Here is a 19,631-nt window from a genome sequence, read left to right on the forward strand (position 1 = left end):
AACAGCAAACATCCTTCTCATCAAAATACATGATTAAATCAATCCTTGTTGATAAACATTAATAAGCAATAATAGTAAAAAATATATAGCTCCCTCTGCTGTGATTAATATTTCAAATTTCAAGATAATGCACCTGTGACATAAAAAGTGTGTGTGTGTGTGTGTGTGTGTGTGTGTGTGTGTGTGTGTGTGTGTGTGTGTGTGTGTGTGTGTGTGTGTGTGTGTGTGTGTGTGTGTGTGTGTGTGTGTGTGTGTGTGTGTGTGTGTGTGTGTGTGTGTGTGTGTGTGTGTGTGTGTACGCGCGCGCTGGGAGATTGGGTTAGGGGAGGGGTGGTCTGTGTGTGCAATCTCCATTCGAAACTCGACCTGTCATTACGATTCTGTGTATAGCCATTCGGTGCTCTAAATTTGACCAATCAGGACACAAACAAGTGACTCCAGCCATAAAGGAAAGGGGGAATCAAATATTTTCATTAACTTTAGTGAGTGGCGACGGCGGAGGCGAGCGCCCGTTTGCAAATCCCCGTCACACCAGTACGACTCAAGTGCGTTCGTTTGGGTAGAAACGACTTCGCTTACATTTTTCTATTTTTTTTTTTTTCGAAACTCCAAATGTCAAATCACTTTTGCGTCATAGATTGAGAAGCTGAGTGACGAACTAAGAGAAGTTAAACCTAGAATACGAATGTTAGACACATTGTTGAACGTCTAGGAACGTCTAGAACACTACAAGCGAAGTTGTCCTCAAGCTTTTCAAATTCACATTTGACGAGAATCGTGACAGTGTGACTGGCGCTTAAGGAACGTTTATTGTCCATTGCGACAAAGTATAGCTTACAGTGTGCATGTCTACTACACTGTTTAGTATAATATAGTATTATATCAGAAGGTATGGTGCATTCTAAAAGTACGTTTTGCTAGGGTAAGGCGCATCATTATACCTCCTGACATCATATTTGGGTGAACGCGTTGGCAGATTCGGTTAGAATTATCAGCCTCGTAGTTTGCAGCTCTTTTTTTTCAGCTCGAAGAACCAAAACAGCCCCATCATTAAAAAAAAAAAGAAAAAAAAATAATGCTCTAGACAATAGTTTGACGATCATCCTTGAGCGATAATCGCACCAAGCAAATGTACCTTAAGCGAGTAATCCAGTACCGGTATATATTAGAGTACACAGTTTCAACTTAAAATGAGTGTATGTGTGTATGTGTGTGTGTGTGTATGTGTGTGTGTGTGTGTGTGTGTGTGTGTGTGTGTGTGTGTGTGTGTGTGTGTGTGTGTGTGTGTGTGTGTGTGTGTGTGTGTGTGTGTGTGTGTGTGTGTGTGTGTGTGTGTGTGTGTGTGTGTAAGCGTGTGTGCGTGTGGGCACGCGCGCGCACGGAACCGACAAAAGTGCTTATATAAACACTGCACTTACCTGTAGATTCTTGGACGTGGTTGAGAATGAGAACAGTAGGATTACAGAAAGGGGCTTATGCCCAGCTCCTGGCGTCTCTTTAGGACCACTAACGTCAGAACGACCACAGTGACTGCTCGGGGAGTGACAGAGGATTTCCCTTCGCCATCACACCGTGGTCGGAAACTTCGGGACCCCTATGAGCCCAAAGGTTCTCGGCTTAAGAGTGACGTAATGGAGAACTCGAGGGAAAGTGGAGGGAGGAGGGAGAGGGGAAAGGAGAGATCGTGAATAAAGAAAAAGAAAACGAAAGATGATGAAGGAAGGAACTGTGGTGAAGTTCGACGAGAAGAAGAAAGATGAGGAGAAAAAATGGGAAGAAGGGAAATAGAATGAGAGGAGAAGAGAAGAGGAGGACAGAAGAAAAAAAAAGTCAAAGAGAAATTGATGAGAAGATACGAAGGGGAGAAATGGAATGGAGAATGTGAGGTGAGGGCGGGAAGAAAGAAAACGGGGTAGAAGGAAAGCGGGATTGTGGGAAGAAGCGAGGAAAGGGGCAAAGACAAGAGAAGAGAGGAAAGGACCAGGGCAGTGGTTCCCAGACTAGTTCCAGAAAAAACGCATTTCGATCAAGTATGATTTTATTCATAAGTCGAACACACAAATAAACCAACCACATAGAGCACAATTTATTCGTTAGATTTTAGTGCAAGGGATGCACGGTAGAGAAATACAAAATAAACTTCTACTGTACTAAGTGATAAGACGACTAAGTTGCCAACAGCTGAAAATCGCGCGAAAGTGCTCGCTAACCATCTTGTGTATCCAAGAGAGACCACAAGCATATCGCAAACAAAGGCACATCTACATGCACAAACATCTACATCAACTTTTCCTTCTGCTGAAATTATTTTCATTTCTAGCTTTCTCTCGTGCTGCATCTTCTCATTTCAGTTTACCTACCACTAAATTCATTTCCAACTTCTCTATCTTTCCATACGACTAAGCCTCCTAGTCATTTTCTAACTTTGATCCCAGCCTCCAACCCCCAAGTCTTCTGCCCATTCCTCCAAAGCCCACGACCCCACACAATGAATATCCCTAAAAATCGCCCGGTGGCAATAGCCCTCTTTTATACACAACTATCTTTTCACTTTCATACAGACATCTCTTCCCCTCCTACAACTACCGATCCCGCGCGAACGAGTAATCTCTCCTAGGTAGCCCATGGTCCATAGAGCAAAGAGGAGGAGTAGAAGGCTGGCGAGGAAAAATGATAAGCTGTTTCATAACTTCACTTGGATCGCAGACTGTCGCCGATACTGTCGCTAGTCGCTCATGAGATGAGGCAAACAGTCTGGCACCGACGGCGGACAAGATACATGGAAGAGTGGCATCTACCAATGAGAGGGTTACGGTGGCGGCACACTCGGCTAGCAAGCTACTTGCTTTTGCTACTCCGTTTGAGGAGAAACTACTTCGGTTACGATATTCTATATTTCCGTAAGAACATCCCAATAATGTGTCAAACATTCAAATAGGTTTAATCTCTCTTAGCTGTACTAGGCACTGAAACATGTTATATTTCTATAAATTTGGGAACCCACTGGTGAGTTGGACCTAGAGCCTATAAGCAGGTAATCCCGGTCCTGTAGACCAGGCAAGCTGTAAAATGCTCAAATGAGATTGTATCGCCTTACCTTACTCCTTTATCGATATTTTTTCTTTATGTAGTCGAATTTCTGTGGTACCATAAATGTTCTCTAGAAAACTTATATGTTTTTTTTTCACAACGTGTAAACGTATAGAATTTAGTATTACCATTTGTTCCACCGGGTCGAATTCTTTTCGTAATTTACAAAAGCTGGACATAGAGAATAGAGACATAGAGTTGCTGCATTTTGTCATTTTTTCTGTTATTTTAGTCATTGTCTGCAATTGGTCTACAGTCGAGCATTCGCTTCTAAAGCCTGACCATTCTTTCAGCTGTTTTTCATCTAAAAATTGTCTATTTGTGAGAATATTGTAATATATATATATATATATATATATATATATATATATATATATATATATATATATATATATATATATATATATATATATATATATATATATATATATATATATATATATATATATATATATATATATAGGTAATGGTGACCAAGGTATTCTTGGTCCCCCGTCTTGTGAATCAAATTACAATAAACCACATCAGCATTGCACCATGTTCCAGGAACACTTTCTCGACATATTCACTGAGCTAATCTATGATGACTTTCTTGTGTCTGTCAGAGAATCTATCGACACGCCATCTTCCCTAGATGTTTTTCCTCGTTTCATACTTCTTAGAGGGAACACTACTTTATTTGTGAATTCTGATACACTAATAACGTCTACATATGGATATAGTGACTCAACTGTAGTTATAAAGAGACAGAGGATGATATCTACGGCGGTATGCATTTGAATCCCGCCCAGGGCTGAAATAATTTCAGTATCACTGCGCTGTGGGTCGTTACTCCAACTCTCGTGGGTGGGGAGTTGGGTGTGCGTGTAAGGTCACAGCATTACCCATAGATTGGTCATACATGAGCTCTGAGCTCTCTTCCGGAAGGGAAATAGCTGTCGATCACGAGTCGAACAAGTGATCCAAGACCATGGTGAATCGCAGACACACAGACACCTATCTCGGGAGACCGATGCCGTAGGAATTATCCTCCCCGAGCCCGTTTTCTTTGGACCGCCTTGCGCAGGGTTTTGTTGCTTGCCTCACACTGCCTCGTAACAACCGCGGGAGATGAAAATGATTCACAAAATGTTTGGTATCAATCTTTTTATTCAAGAAAAATGTACAAGCAGTGGGATATACATACCAGTCAAGAGGTAAGAGAGGGAAAAACTAAAGAAAGAAAATACATGTGCTAGAGAGATACAATGCCTATCTTTGGTTACAACAGAAGACAAATTTACTTCAAACAAGAAAAAATACAAAACACATACACACAAATACACAACACACACACACACACACACGCATGCACACGCACACACACTTACATACAGACATGCATACATACATACACGCATACATACATACATACATACATCTTTATACTGTTATATTTTATAATTTCATAATTCTGTAGGCTGTATATTATCAACAGTAATACTGCTATACCCAAAAAACCTTATATCATTATTATCATTACATACACACACACACACATACACACATACACACACACAGGAACAAATAAAAATCAAGAAAATGTTATAAATCCATTATAGATAAATCAAAATATTTTGGCTATATATGTATACACCCTCTCTTCACAAAGGAGAACATACTCGTATTTCTTATTCAAAACATTAGATTTTTATCATCCTTCAAAAAATCTGACCCAAAAGTCCTACTCTGCAATCAATAGCTGTTGTTTTGAACGGACGATGAAACCTGTGTAATTAACTTAGTCCTCATATATATATATATATATATATATATATATTTATATATATATATATATATATATATATATATATATATATATATATATATATATATATGCATGTATGTATGTATATACATATCAGTACTCAATTCGATACCAGTGGCGGGGATGCCCCTCTGTTTCTGAACGCCTCATATGACACATATGTCGTGCTCTTCTGATGCCCGCCGTTGCAGAAGAAGTTGGTGAGCCTTGAAGGTGCAACTCCAATAATTGCTTGACACTTCCAGGGGACCAAACTCGAACTTCCCACAATCGAGGCAGGAACGCTACCCACTTCATGGATGTGTGTGTGTGTGTGTGTGTGTGTGTGTGTGTGTGTGTGTGTGTGTGTGTGTGTGTGTGTGTGTGTGTGTGTGTGTGTGTGTGTGTGTGTGTGTGTGTGTGTGTCTGTGTGTGTGTGTGTGTGTGTGTCTGTGTGTGTTTGCCTAATTGTAGTACACAGAAATGGAACAACGCTTGTTGGGTCTTTTCTCCAATTCTCAAATTTTCTAATATACCTTGACTCAAAATCATGTACAGTTCCAACTTAACCTATATCTTGTGTGCGTACATGCATGTGTACGTGTTTCTACACTACCCTAATGTTCCAGGTCTGTATATTTCTCAAAAGTGTAAATGCAAGGCTCAGGGGTCATTCTGGGATTGATGGAGCATTGGAAGGCTTCACTGAAGTAAGGATCGTTACGGAGGAGCATATTGATCCTGAAAGGAAAAAAGGAGTCACTGAATGTTAGTACTCTCGAAGGACAAGAGGTCTTTTGTCTGTAGATCTCCACCTACGACAACAGTCCTAAAGTGTCTGGAAATCAGTCTCTCCACTTTTTGTCAACTTCAACAATTTTCTTTTTACAGTCTTTTCGGATAAAGTGCGGGCAACCGGAAACTGGTCCCACAAACACCCTTCTCCCTGTTGACCGGTGACGCAGACACAGGTCCACACCAAGCCTAACCCTAAACTGAGACACAGGCGACACAGGCGACGCAGGTGACGCAGGCGACACAGGTGACGCAGGCTACACAGACGACGCAGGCTACACAGACGACGCAGGCGACACAGGCAACACAGGTGACGCAGGCGACACAGACGACTCAGGCGACACAGGCGACGCAGGCGACACAGGTGACGCAGGCGACGCAGCACAGAGGAAATGCAGACTTCCTGTTGCTGAACTGAAAGTACAGTTTGAACTTCTCTCTCCCTTTAAATGCTGAGGGAGTGCACCTGGAAACTTCTCAAGGGAGAGAGAAGTTCAAACTGTACTTCAATTCAGCAACAAAAAGTCTGCTTCTGGTCTGAGCTGTAGCTTCTGTGTCGCCTGGGCCTCAGTTTGACCTTAGGCTAATACGGTACACACAGTCTGAAGTTTATAGTAACCCTTTCTATCAAGCTTATACAGCACACTCATCTCTAAGCCTAAGTCGCCACCGCAGTTACTTAAGGGTTATCACACTGGGCTTCCACGGGCGGCTTCACCAGCGCCAACAACTGAGAGTTCGTTTGAGTAAAAACGACTTCGGTAATGATATTCTATTTTTCAAACTCCATATATACAGTATATATATATGTATATATATATATATATATATATATATATATATATATATATATATATATATATATATATATATATATATATACCAAAGCTCAATGATGAACTAAGATTGTAACCCTATACGAATGTTCTTATAGAGGTCTAGATTTGTGCAAGCAAAGTTATATTCTAGTTATTCAAATGGAGGTTGGACGTAGGATATGGAAGTAACAATAGCCCAGTGTGATAACCCCACCGGAGCCCTGGGGACATCGAGATTGGTTTTGGAGACTCATCATCATTTAGGGTAGTGGGTCTTAACCCGGGGTTCCTGTACCCCCAAGAGGTATGAAACATTGAACCCCTGGGGGAGTACGAGACAATGATAACCAGTGCAGTGGTACTGTATATTTACAATGAGAAATCAAAGGAAGGCTTGTATCACTATCTTTTCATAGGTTTGCATTGTATTTGTATTGGATGGGGGTACGAGGATTTTTTCTGAAATATCAAGGGGTACTAAGGGCACTGAAAAAGGTTAAGAACCACCGATTTAGGGCAATATCCATAACTCTTAGAGTTTAAAACTTTTCTCATATTGCAGGAGATACACTCGTCGAACGATTTTCCAATGAATCGGTACAAACGTGAAATCAATTCCCTTTAAAATTAGTCTTATTGTTTTTGCTAAAGTGTTTTGTTAATATATTTCCACTGTGGAAAGACATATCTATGAGGTTAATGAACTTTTTTATCTGGATTTCCCACCAGTCTTGATCCTTGGAACGTTTGTAAACAGGACTCTGATTTCACAGCATGGTCTTGTATCGATGAAGGGACGATCAATCTTTCAGTTTGACGAAAGAGATTCTCTGTGTTAGCCCGAATACTTATGTAAGATGACAACACTTGTGTACAGATTCGAAACATACAAAAACAAAATTCTTGGGTTCCGCCGAGTGGGACATTCAACAGCACGGCATACTCACCATCTCTTCTCAAACGTTTCAACCAATCCACTGCAGTGGCGTCATCTGGATTTTCGTCCTCATTAATTCTAAGGTCTTTTACTTCGTTAAGGGATAGACTTACATCAAATGGACTTTAACTAATCAAGACCCCATTTAGGCTAAACTCCCTCATCAGGAGGCTAGGACAGTACCCTTTACAGAGTTCTTTGCATCGTGGAATTTAATGAACCATGTCCTTGGTCCAACTCGCTGGCGGCAGGATTTGAACCACTGTCACCTCGACCTCCGTCGCAACTAGTCATGATGGGTTGAAGAGGCTCCAAGCTTACCTCCTGAACAGAATCTCATAGTCTTGAGGTTTGAAAGATCCCACTCTGAGACACTAACAGTTTCACTCCTTTGATAAGTGTTGTGCATGGTCCATCGTAACTCAACAATAAAGATATCTACTAGATGAAGAGTGGAGTACCAATGCTCAAGGAAAGGGTTTACGAGTAAAAGATTCTATTTCTTGAGAAGGTTCTGAACAACAACAGGCCCGTCCATTTTTTAAAAAGAAAATTAATTTTTATAACATCATGAGATGCGACAGTCAGCTGACTCAACCGATGAATTAATTTTGTCTAAGCGTTGTGATTGGAGTAAGCTTGCGCGCTTTTTCTCTTCGTGTTGCGAGTGGGCTGACCTGTTGTTGTCTAGATACGAAACTACCTCCCCAGGTGACCAGAGGGTGGGGAGGAAAAGTACCAGAAGTTTGTCTTGAACACAGGATTTGTGACTTACTTGACTGATGCTGGGATGTGTGGTCTTTCCATAATGGCCAGGAGTGTCCGGGGTTCTTCACACTGGTTCTGGAAGAGGTGCAGGGGGGAGTAGAGTTAGTGTCCAAAGTTAGAGTTAGAGTTAGTTACCAAAACTGAGATGGAGGAGGGTGGAGGGACAGGGAGTATTTATCCTTTAGAGTAGAAAAGTCTTAGATTCCCTTAGAGGTGTGACTATAAAGTGCTCACCGTATAGACTATATGCTCATCTATATATATATATTAGATACGTATTTCCTCAGAGAATTACTGGAGTCTATCGTGTCCATGTATTCACCTAATTGTATTTACCTAATTGTAGTATACAGGTTAGGAGCATTGCTCCTTGACTCCCGTCCCTATTCTCTATTTTTTTTTTTATCATATCTAGCCTAAAAGCCGTGTACAATTTGGTTTGTGCTCATAGCTTAGCTAATTCTCCTGGTGTGTATATGGATCTGTTGAAGATTTCCATCGAAAGGATGCAATTGGTGAAGAAGCCACTGAACATGACTAGAGTTGTTCGATGGACGGTGCCCCTCACAGAGGACTTTGTAGTGTGGAATTTAATGAACCATGCCTTTGGTCCAACTCGCTGGTGGAAGGGTTCGCGCCGCCGTCACCTCGACCTACGTCGCAAGTAGAGACGCTCTTAACCCGCTCGGCCAGCGAGCGTTCTCGTATATATAACTTTCAGTTTAAGGATTCTTGGGATAGGGTGAATCGTGGCTGGTAGAGGGCATGTAGCCATATAGCAAGGTTATGCCTTGAAGGTTCTTTCTCCGTAGAATTCACGTACCATAAGTCATTTTCTTGATTAATATTGTCACCCCGCTAGAACTTAGATTATAGAAATATAACATTATTGATACTGTTACGTCTCTCATATCCTTTTGTAAATGTCTATAAATATTAATACTATTATTCTACAAAGCTTAAATTGTATTATATAAGCCTAATTAATGTTAACGCTATTAAATGCTGTATTCTATCTCTGTAGAATTCACGTACCATAAGTAATTTTCTTTATCAATATTGTCACTCCGCTAGAACTTAGATTATAGAAATATAACATTATTAATACTGTTATGTCTCTCATATATTTTTGTAAATATATATGAATATTAATACTATTATTCTATAAAGTTTAAATTGTATTATATAAGCCTAATTAATGTTAACGCTATTAAACGCTGTATTCTGTCCTTCTTGGATAAAGAATTATGCTTCACTGCCAAGACAGCGGATTTAATCGTGTATACCTCACATTATATATTTAATAAACAGCTCCGAGAGAATTAGAGTTTGAATAATTCCATTCTCTCACTGAAGTGTACCTTCCCCATTGTGTAGTAAGCTAACACTGCAGCCACGTGTGGAGGGTAAAGGATAACCCAACAGATGGGAGGTTTCGATGAAAGAAATCTGAGTGACCTGATGGTGACTATGTGTAGCATAAGGGGAGTTTTGATTAAACATAAGAACATAAGAATGAAGGAGACTGTAAGAGACCATAAGGCCTACACTGGGTAGTTCATTGTCCATTACCACCTATCATTCTCATCTACGAATTTTCCTAATCAATAGTTTCAACGCTCACTAAATTGTTACTATTCCAAACGTTAACCACTATTAGTAAACTAGTTCTTGCCTATTTCCTTAGACAGTAAGATGGTGGAATAAGTTCAGGCAAGAGTTGTAGAGCCAATTCCGAAATTTGAAAATAAACAGGCTTTTGAAGAAAACAAGTTTACTCATTTTTTCCCCGAGGGCATAAACTCAAGTGAGTCTTGTTCCATCATTCTTAGACCACAAACAGATTTAACAACATTAAGCTAAGATATACATATAAGAAGAAGCAACATAGTGCGAAACTAGTTAAAGAATAAACTCTCGTTCTATTTGTGTGTTTTCCCCTCTGCCTCTCTCACAACCTGTCAAGATGTCGTGTATATACATATATATATATATATATATATATATATATATTTATATGTATATATATATATATATATATATATATATATATATATATATATATATATATATATTTATATATCAGATAACAGGTGAGATATTCATTCTGAACTTAATGACATTAAGACCGACAATATTCTATACGTGATGGCATGGTTAAGGTAATTTCTGTTTTCGCTTGACAAAATTGAAGACATCAACGTTCTGTATTTGCTGCAGCGTTTTTCAATTGGTATGTAAGACTTATGCTATTCTTGTTCAGGAAACGAACCCCTCTATAAAGAGAAAATTAGTAGTACATTACGATATACTATCTTTATAGACCAACCAATAGGGCCTATTGATCCTCACGAACAATGTGAATGTGTCATAACATCTCAGTGCATCAAACACTAATATAAAGATCATCGGAGCAACTTCAACGTTTTCAAGGACCAACGCCTGACGATTTCATTCACTTTTGAAAAATCTCGGGTCCTTTAACGCCCCTTAGCTAGAGACTTCTGAGCTTTTGAGAGAGGACTTACCTGGGTGAGTCGAAGGTAAAAGAGCTGTTCATGGTTAAGCCCCAGCCAGGGTAGCAGTTCGTCTGAAGGGCGCGAGGGAGTAATATGTTCCGGTACTTCGGGGTCCAACAGCGCTGCATAAGGGAAAGGAAACACATTCAAAGCAACTGATAAAAGAGCTGTTCATGGTTGAACCCCAACCAGGGTAAAATAGTTCGTCTGAAGAGCGCAAGAGAGTAGTTCCGGTGCTTCGGGGTTCAACAGCGCTGCATAAGGCAAAGGAAACACATTCAAAGCAACTGATAAAAGAGTTGTTCATGGCCTTAGACAGGGTAGCAGGTCGTCTGAATGCGTAGGGGGTTCAACAGCGCTGCATAAGAGAAAGGAAACACATTCAAAGCAATTGTGAAGGTGAGATTTATCCTTCGAAACGGAGTGACAAAAGAGCCGAAGAAAAAGAAAAGGAAATTCAGGGGTTGGCTCCAAACATCAGAGGAGTAAGAAGAGAATATGCAAATTAAAAATCAACTTCCGGAAGGAGGGAAGTGTACTGACAGACACGTCCCCCCCCCCGTATCTATTTTTTTTTTCTAGAACGCTGGGGAACTCACCTTTCATACACAAAACATAAATATGAAGGAGACTGCAAGAGTCCATAAGGCCTACACTAGGTAGTTCCATGCCCATTACCACCTACCATACCTATCTATAAAGTATGCAGCATTAGTTAACAATTATAAAAAAAAAAATGGTCAACACTAGTTTCGGGTTCCCTGTTATATTTGATCATACTACGCAATACATGAAGACTAAATTGAGCCTTCATAGCTTCTGGTGACTTTTGCTTGCCCTGGAAGTCTAAGCACACAGGGCAAAGGTCGTACGTAAGCGACTCCTGGCGAGATATTTTCACTCAGTGTAACTAGCAGTACTGCGATAGGAGAGGGGGGAGGGGAGGAGAGAGTGAAGAAAAAGGAGAGAAGGTAAGGTGAAAGAGAGGAGGGGTGTAGAGATGTGGAGGAGAAGAGAAAGGGAAAGAGGAGTGAGGAGGGAGGTGGGAAGAGAGAAAGAGAGGGAGAGAGGGGAGGAGAAGAATAAAAGAGGAGGAAACGGATGGTAAACAGGGGGGTGGAGAGATTAAGGAGAGGTGGAAGGCAAGGAGAGGGAAAGGGGAGGGAAAAGGGAACGGAGGGGAAGGGAAGAAAAATGAGGGGAAAGGAAAGGGGGAGAGGAGAGGAAGAAGAGGAAGATGAAAAGAAAGTAAAGAAAGAGAAAGGAAGAAGAAATATGGCGGAAAGGAGGAGGAGAGGAAGATTGGGAGGATGAGAAAAAAAAGAGGATAAGGAGGATGAGAAAGATAAGGAGGAGGAGGAGGAGGAGGAGGAGGAGGAGGAGGAGGAGGAGGAGGAGGAGGAGGAGGAGGAGGAGGAAGTGGAAGAGTAGTAAGAAAGGGAAGAGGAGGAAGAAAATGATGAGGAGGGGAATGAGGGGAGGCGAGGGGAGGGGGAAGTGTCAGAGAGGAGGAGAGGGGGGAAAGAGGAGGATGAGGATGGAAAGAATGGTGAATGAGATAAAGAGAGGATAAGAAAGAGAGGAAGTAGAGAGAAGAGAAACCTACTTACCGTGAGTGTCCTTCACCGGGTGTTTCTTGTTGTAAGTGCTCCAAGCAAGCCGAAGGGCGGCGCTGTCTGCCATCAACTCATTCAGAGGCAGGTTGTGAGGAAACTGCAACGGAAAGTAACGTTTCAAGGTTCACAATTCCTTACCTCAGCTTTGTTTTAAACGAAGGAATGATCATTTGACATTTGGAAAATTTGAACGTTTGAATATTGTAACCGAAGTTGGTTTTACTCTAACGAACTTTCTACGGTCGACGCTGGTGTGAAGCTCGTGGATGCCCAGTGTGATAACCTTCTTTCGTCGGAGGCACTTTCTTCCAAGTAAATGAAATCATCTGCCGTTTGAGAGAGCCGAATTGAAATTGCTCCCCACTGGACTGAAAAGTCTGACTCACCATCCCACCCCCAAGAAGTGGGAAGTGAGAAACCCAGTCAGTTGCGGCAAGCCGATGGGTTTTTGAGGCCGATTTCAAGTCGCCTCCCCGCCTGGCCAAAGATGTCGGGAACCTACGCAAGAAGCACGCAGCGGTTCCCGGGAGTCGAACTCAGGACCACATGGTTATGAGCTCGACACGGTATCCACTGGGCTATAGCGCTAACATCGGAAAACAATGTACTCTGCCAAAGCTTGATTCTGTCCTCTTGCTAACTGTAATCCTAATACTCTGGTTTCGTACACCTATACACTCTCTTCGGCTCCTTTCCCACTAGGCAACTAGTGACGGTCACTAGTTGCCTACCATTATTTTAAATTGAGCCTTTCACACTACGTCACTGCGGTTGCCCGGTTGCGCAACAGGCTATGGCTGTTGCCCGCTCCGGTAACAAGTGACCGTCACTGGCAGTTGCCGTCACCGAAAGCGTCTCTTTTTCTTGACCAGCAAAGCCAACAGAAGCACCTCCTCCATTGATCCCATTCTTTCGACTAATGAGATGATGAGGAAGGATTCCACAACTCGGTGACAGTCACTGGTTGCTTGCAGTTGCCCGAGACCTTCACACTAGGAAACTAGTGACCGCCACTAGTGACGGTCACTAGTTGCCTAGTGTGAAAGGGGCCTTCTACACAAAGAAAGTGACTCAAATCAAAGTACCTCGCTTTTAATAGTTTATGATGAAATCTACCAACACTGAAGAGACCATTAGATTTCTCGACATTGTTGCCAAATGTCAATGTAAGAAAACAATGATAAATGAAACATCCCCAGTAGGGTCACTGGCAGAAACCGCGGCGGCACCGCAATTGTGTGTGAATGCCTCCATTGACTACCATTGTGACTAAACCGCCGCGGTTGAAATCGCTAGTGTGAACAGAGGCTATGCACCATGTGGGCTTGAAAGATATCCCACCACACAATATAGCATAACCATAATACTACCTCTAGCAACCTCTATGAACCTAAAGATTCAGACTTGAAATAAACAGTCTTAAATTTACGATAATGCCGAGTGTCTTACCTGCACTGTGTTTGTCGTTCCACTTTTGGTCGGTAGCGAGAAGTTATGCTGAAGTTGTTCGTTGAGGCACTCAGAGACGGCTGTGGCCATAGGTAATTCTGGGAGTTCGTCTCGTGTGTAACGCCTATTCCCGTCATATTTCAGACCTGCAAAGTTGACGCGGCACAATCACTCACCCCGTTGCCCCAAGTCTTTCTTGAATCCACAGCTCACAGATAACTGTCAGCAGTCGCCGAATTGATTCAATGATTAATCATTCAAACCACTGTGTATTACACCACCTTATGGTATCTTACATCAGACAAGAAACAATGATCTCAAACTGTCAAGAAATAAATTTCATTTGGAAGTGGATAGAAACAACTTCGCCAGCTGTGCAGTTAATGAATGGAATAAACTTCCTGCAGAGGCAGTGCAAAGTAGTTCAGTTCGAAGCTTTAAGATTAATTTAGATAAACACCTAAGCAAGATGCTGTATGATTGGTATTTATTCTATATCATTTGTTTATTTATTTTGTTATTATTTGTGTTTGTATATTATTATTTGCTTGATTATCATTTATTATTAGTTATATGTCAATTCATCATTATTTACCATCTACCTGTTTCTTTATTGTTTAACTATATGCATTTATTTGTTTATTCTATTCGTTATTATTTATATTATTATATTTTTATTTATCTATCTATTTATTTATTCATCATTATTGTATATTTTTTTCGCATCCGACCTAGTTATGGACCAAATGGTCTCCAGTCGGGATGCTCCGCCGTTGTAATCCTTTGTTATCTTCAGTGTCTGTGTGATAGTTGCACCTGGGAAAGTTTACCTTTGTACAAAGGATTACAAAGGATTACAAAGGCGGAGCATGCCGACAGGAGACCTTTTGATCCATATCTGGGGCGGATGAAAAAAAAAAAAAAAATGGAATTGTCTTCGTGGTGAATGTGGACCTAAAGGGAGGATTCTTTTCCTAATGTTTGGAGGGGTTTGATGGAGAAAGGTGTTTGGTGACCAGTCTTCGAGTGTTTCTTTCGTGATCTGTGTAACAATGTGTTTTTGCACTGACGTGCTGTGTGGTGTAGGTAGAAAGTTGTTTCAGATGTTTAGGTTATATACAGTATGGATTTTTCCCCCCATTTTGTTGTGGTTGTGTGTTGTAATAAGCTGGGTGAGTAAAGTTAAAGGATCTTGCATAGAGCTGTATACCTATTATTTTCATGTGATGCTATATAGAGAGGATTATACTTCTGTGTGCTGATGTTTTTTGAGATGGTTTTGGTGTTTTCTTGATTGTTGACAATCATGTTATGGAAGCACATTCGACTGTGGTTCTTAGGAACTGTTCAAAGAATGTGATTACAGCTTTCTTATGCTGTCCAAAGCAAACGTTTGAGACTTATTTTATTATGTATAGATTGTATGTACTTGGCCGGACGGGGCCTTTATATAGATTGTATGTAAGTGGCAGTTGCCGACAACTGTATCTTAATAAACACCATATGAGGACAGAGATTTAATTTGTTAATTGTTAATTTGTTAATTGTTTGTTAATTGATAAATCTGCAACAAAGCAGAACGTCGTGCTAACAAATCTTCCCCCTTCTTAGTGAATTTCAATATCAGGTGAATGGCATAAGAATATAAAAATAAAAGTCCAGGATCTTTTAGGTTTTTTCCAATGGAAGGGCTTGGCCATTCCCTCTTACTATTGGATGTTTCTTTGTTACTGTTGTAAGACAAGTCCAACACTGGCTAGGCTTTAAGTCTTATATGAACACGAAATGGTTTCACTAGATTTTTTTTTTTTTTTAGAATTTTATAGACTCGATCGTATTTATGTGGAGTCGGAATACACGTAAATCAGAAGCTATAGGCGTGCATTCCATTTATGTCAAATAACACAAGAGATACATGAAATCATTCGTCTTCTAAACTCTCGCCAAGAGGAAACGAGCTAATGAGGGACAGAGTAAATATAAACAGAAAAACAAAAGAATGTAGGAGACTGTAAGAGAATACATGCCCAACACTAAGCAGTTCCATGTTAATTACCTCCTATCCTCCCCATATAACTCTCTTAAAACAACCAATAGTTTCGACGCTTACTACATGGTTACTAAGTCTATTCCATTCATTAACCACTCTATTTGCAAATCAATTCTTGACCATTTGATCAAATATAGAGCAGCGTGGTTATCTGTCTATATACAAAAAACTTTTTCCCCCTTATAAGGGAGGTAGTCATATCAAAAGGCTCGTGCCCACTCCCACCCATTCCACTCCTATCCACCACCCTTTCACCCTCTTAGCTCCTCGTGGATGACGGGTTATAGCTGTATCCCGTATATTGCCCAGAGTCAGAGGCGATGCAACAAGACAGTAGCAGTGTAGCGGGAAGGAAATAAAATTTCGAGTTGGCTGAAACGAATGGTCCCACTCACCTGTGGAATCGAAAGCGTGCATCATTTCGTGTGAAATCATCAAGCCGATCCCAGCTGAGTTGATGACGTCAGGATATCCCTTCTTGTAGAATGGAAGATTCATAGCCCCGTAAGGGATCACTGTAGATAGCAATGTCATGTTGGTTACTTCGTTGCCACAACTAGGAGAGCCATTACCACCTCACTGCCTCCATGAATAATATGATATTTTAGCTACTACAATTGCAAAACTACTTGTCTCAGTGAAGGGTGTATATATTACATTTCCAACTGTTCTTTGAACATAAGAACATAAGAATGAAGGAGACTGCAAAGGACCATAAGGCCTACACTAGGAAACTCCATGTCCATTACCATCTGTCATCCCCATCCATAAAGTTGTCTAACCGTTTCTTAAAACAACTGATAGTTTCAGCGCTCACTACATGGTTACTAAGTCTATTCCATTCGTTGGCTACCCTATTAGTAAACCAATTAATTACAAATCGCAGGAGGGGTATCTCTATACCATAATGATGTGGCAAATTTTAGTGATAAAAGAGAAAATTTCATGACTAACCAAAGTGATTGAGGGCATAGAGGTAGACGCAGCTGGTACTTTGTGGCAGTACGTACTGATTCCACCTGCAAATACACAGAAAACTGGTCAGTACTTTCTCACGTTACCGTGCAGAAAAAAATGCGTGAAATATAAACAAGCAAGTTTTGTTAAATTGGATATCCGCTGACGTTCTAAAGATCTGTATAGCTGATCGCCCAAAACTACGGAAGACATTTCTTCCTTATTGTTGAACGTGGAGCAGAAGTTTCCGATATTCATCAAGGTACCGGTATCTGGTGATTAGTCACATCAGTTACAGACATTAGATCACAAACCACACTGGGTGAAGTCACTCAACTTACGAGGTAAGAGGCCTCGAAATCTGCAGACACTGGTCCTCGTCCTCTCGAGGTGTAACTTGTCTGGCATTCGAACCCGAGTAAGGCATAGAAACTTAAAGAAGAGAGACACGAGGGTGCTCCTATAAAATGAGGTCTACCGCCATATATCGCTTACCCAAGTGCAGTCTGAGGTCTACCGCGTGACCCGCGTTCCTCCGGGACGCTCCCCGCACCTACCCATTAAACATGTGACCTGCCTAAATACATAAGAAACGTGACCTGTCCACGTGACCTAAACTAACCTCATTGTGTCATTCTTAGGAGATGTAAGAAGTGTGTATCGCGAGAATAAATGTATGGAAATATATATAATAACATGTTTATTTTTATCTTTCTTCCTTTAATATGAATGTAATTAGAAATCCAATTATCTAAGTCATTCCTGGGATATGTACAAATTATGTGTTTATCGATAAAATAAATGTATGGAAATGGTAGACCTCACGCTATAGTAGTGACGGGAGGTAGATCTCACGATATAGTGTGGTAGACCTCACGCCACAGGAGCACCAACTCGCTTTTGTATCTTTATCCCCAGTGTCTTTATGGTTACAAATTGGTTAATCACATGATTCATTAGATGGGGTTGGACTTACATGGCCTCAGGGGAAGTTGTTCCGTTGTGGAAGAGTGAGTACATATTTGCACGGAATCTTTTCATTAATGTCACCGTGTTCTTCAGGAACTGATTGGGCTCCATCGTATACTGAAAAGAAGGGAGTCAAAATTATGGAACAATCTATTCCACTCATGAATCGGTTGGGGCAATCTGGCCATACTGTAGGATGTGTGTGTGTGTGTGTGTGTGTGTGTGTGTGTGTGTGTGTGTGTGTGTGTGTGTGTGTGTGTGTGTGTGTGTGTGTGTGTGTGTGTGTGTGTGTGTGTATTTACCTAGTTGTATTTACCTAGTTGTATTTTACGGGAAGGAGAGCTATGCTCGTGGTGTCCCGTCTCCATATCTCGTTTTATCCAGACTTTTTAAATTCGTGTATCGTTTTTGCAAACACCACATTCTCATCTAACCTGTTCCAAACGTCTGTTATCCTGAGGGGAAAGTTGTTCTTTTCAGGTCTCTACTATAATTGTCTTTCTTGATTTTCTTTCCATGTCTTCTTGTATCTCTATTATCCCTTTTTATTAGATCCTATCAATATCTTTTATGCCTTTCATGATTCTATAAATAGTTATCAAATCTCCTCTCTCTCTTCTTTGCTCCAATGTCTGTAGCTCAAGTTTTGCCAGCCTCTCTTTATATGATAATTCTGAGAGCGTTGCTGCCAATTTCGTAATTGCTCTTTGTAATCTTCCAAGTTTTGTTATGCATTTTTTTGCACTTGGTGACCACGTCGTCACTGCATACTCCAATTTTGGTCTTATCAAAGTGACTAGTATTTTCTTCACCATTTCTTCGTCAAGGTATGTAAATGCTACTTTGATTGATCTTATTGAATTATAAGTTTCTCCAAATTTTTTTTTTATATGTTTCTCAGGGGACATATGATTCATTATAATGACTCCTAGGTCTTTCTCTTTTTCCACTTTTTAATTTTTTTTTCTCCCCCAATGTATATGATCCCACTATTCTTTTTTTTTTCTTCCAAATTCCATTATACTACACTTCTTAATGCTAAAGTCCATCTCCCGCTTCCTACGACATTCCCATACTTTATTGAGATCACTCTGCAGCGATTCACAATCTTCTTCGGTGTTCACTTTTTTTAACATTTTTGCATCGTCTGCGAAGAAGCTCATATAACTTTCAATTCCTTTATCCATATCATTAACATATATAGCAATCATTATTGGGGCCAGTACTTTTCCTTGTGGAACTCCACTAATCACCTCATCCCAATTGCAATGTTTGTCTCTTATCACCACTTTCATTTTCCTTTCATGCAAGAAGTCTTCCATACACTTAAGTATTTTGCCCTGTATTCTTCCTGCAGTTTCTAATTTCTTTAGCAATTTATGTGGCACCTTTTCAAAAGCTTTTTTTCAGGTCTAGAAAGACACAATCAGCCCATCCATTTCTTTCCTGTATTATATCTATCAGTCTTGAATGGAAACACATCAAGTTTGTGACACATGATCTTCCTTGTCTAAATCCAAACTACCTCGTATTAAGTACATTTTTTTTCTTCAAATGTTTTACCCATCTAATTTTGATCATCCTTTCACATACTTTTGCTATCGTACTTGTAAGAGAGACAGGTCTATAGTTTGTAGGGTCTTCTTTGTTTCCCCCCTTATATATTGGTACTATATTTGCTGTTTTCCAATATTCTGGAACTTTTCCTTCCTTCAAATGAACTGCTTATTAGACTATGTATTTTGTCTGTTAATTCATCCCTGCATTCTCTTAAAATCCAGTTTGCCATTTTGTCTGGACCATGCGATTTTCTGGCGTCAAGAATACTCAAGGGATTCATTATTTCATTCTTTGTCACTTTTATCTCTTTCATAGGG

The 19,631-nt window shown here is 40.4% G+C and overlaps 2 protein-coding genes across 3 annotated transcripts in view; both read right to left on the bottom strand.

Moving 5' to 3' along the window:
* The window catches only part of LOC143018210 (endothelin-converting enzyme 1-like), a 38,496-nt gene extending 36,913 nt beyond the window's left edge, over positions 1–1,583 (bottom strand). The window contains exon 1 of the mRNA XM_076173412.1: positions 1,419–1,583. The gene's annotated coding sequence lies outside the window, so the exon portion shown is untranslated. The remainder of the gene's footprint in view (positions 1–1,418) is intronic.
* A 2,638-nt stretch (positions 1,584–4,221) lies between these two features.
* Positions 4,222–19,631, bottom strand: part of LOC143018213 (endothelin-converting enzyme 2-like) — a 70,354-nt gene continuing 54,944 nt past the window's right edge. For both annotated transcript variants that reach the window (XM_076173421.1, XM_076173420.1), the window contains exons 14-21: positions 17,762–17,871; positions 16,783–16,847; positions 16,224–16,343; positions 13,779–13,924; positions 12,324–12,426; positions 10,723–10,835; positions 8,202–8,269; positions 4,222–5,617 (exon numbers count right to left, since the gene is read on the bottom strand). In XM_076173421.1, coding sequence (XP_076029536.1) covers positions 5,494–5,617; positions 8,202–8,269; positions 10,723–10,835; positions 12,324–12,426; positions 13,779–13,924; positions 16,224–16,343; positions 16,783–16,847; positions 17,762–17,871 — 849 coding nt within the window. In that variant the 3' untranslated portion in view covers positions 4,222–5,493. The remainder of the gene's footprint in view (positions 5,618–8,201; positions 8,270–10,722; positions 10,836–12,323; positions 12,427–13,778; positions 13,925–16,223; positions 16,344–16,782; positions 16,848–17,761; positions 17,872–19,631) is intronic.

The sequence above is a fragment of the Oratosquilla oratoria genome, chromosome 34 (genome assembly GCF_046742065.1).
Source record: "Oratosquilla oratoria isolate Oo_2021 chromosome 34, ASM4674206v1, whole genome shotgun sequence".
Taxonomy (NCBI): domain Eukaryota; kingdom Metazoa; phylum Arthropoda; class Malacostraca; order Stomatopoda; family Squillidae; genus Oratosquilla; species Oratosquilla oratoria.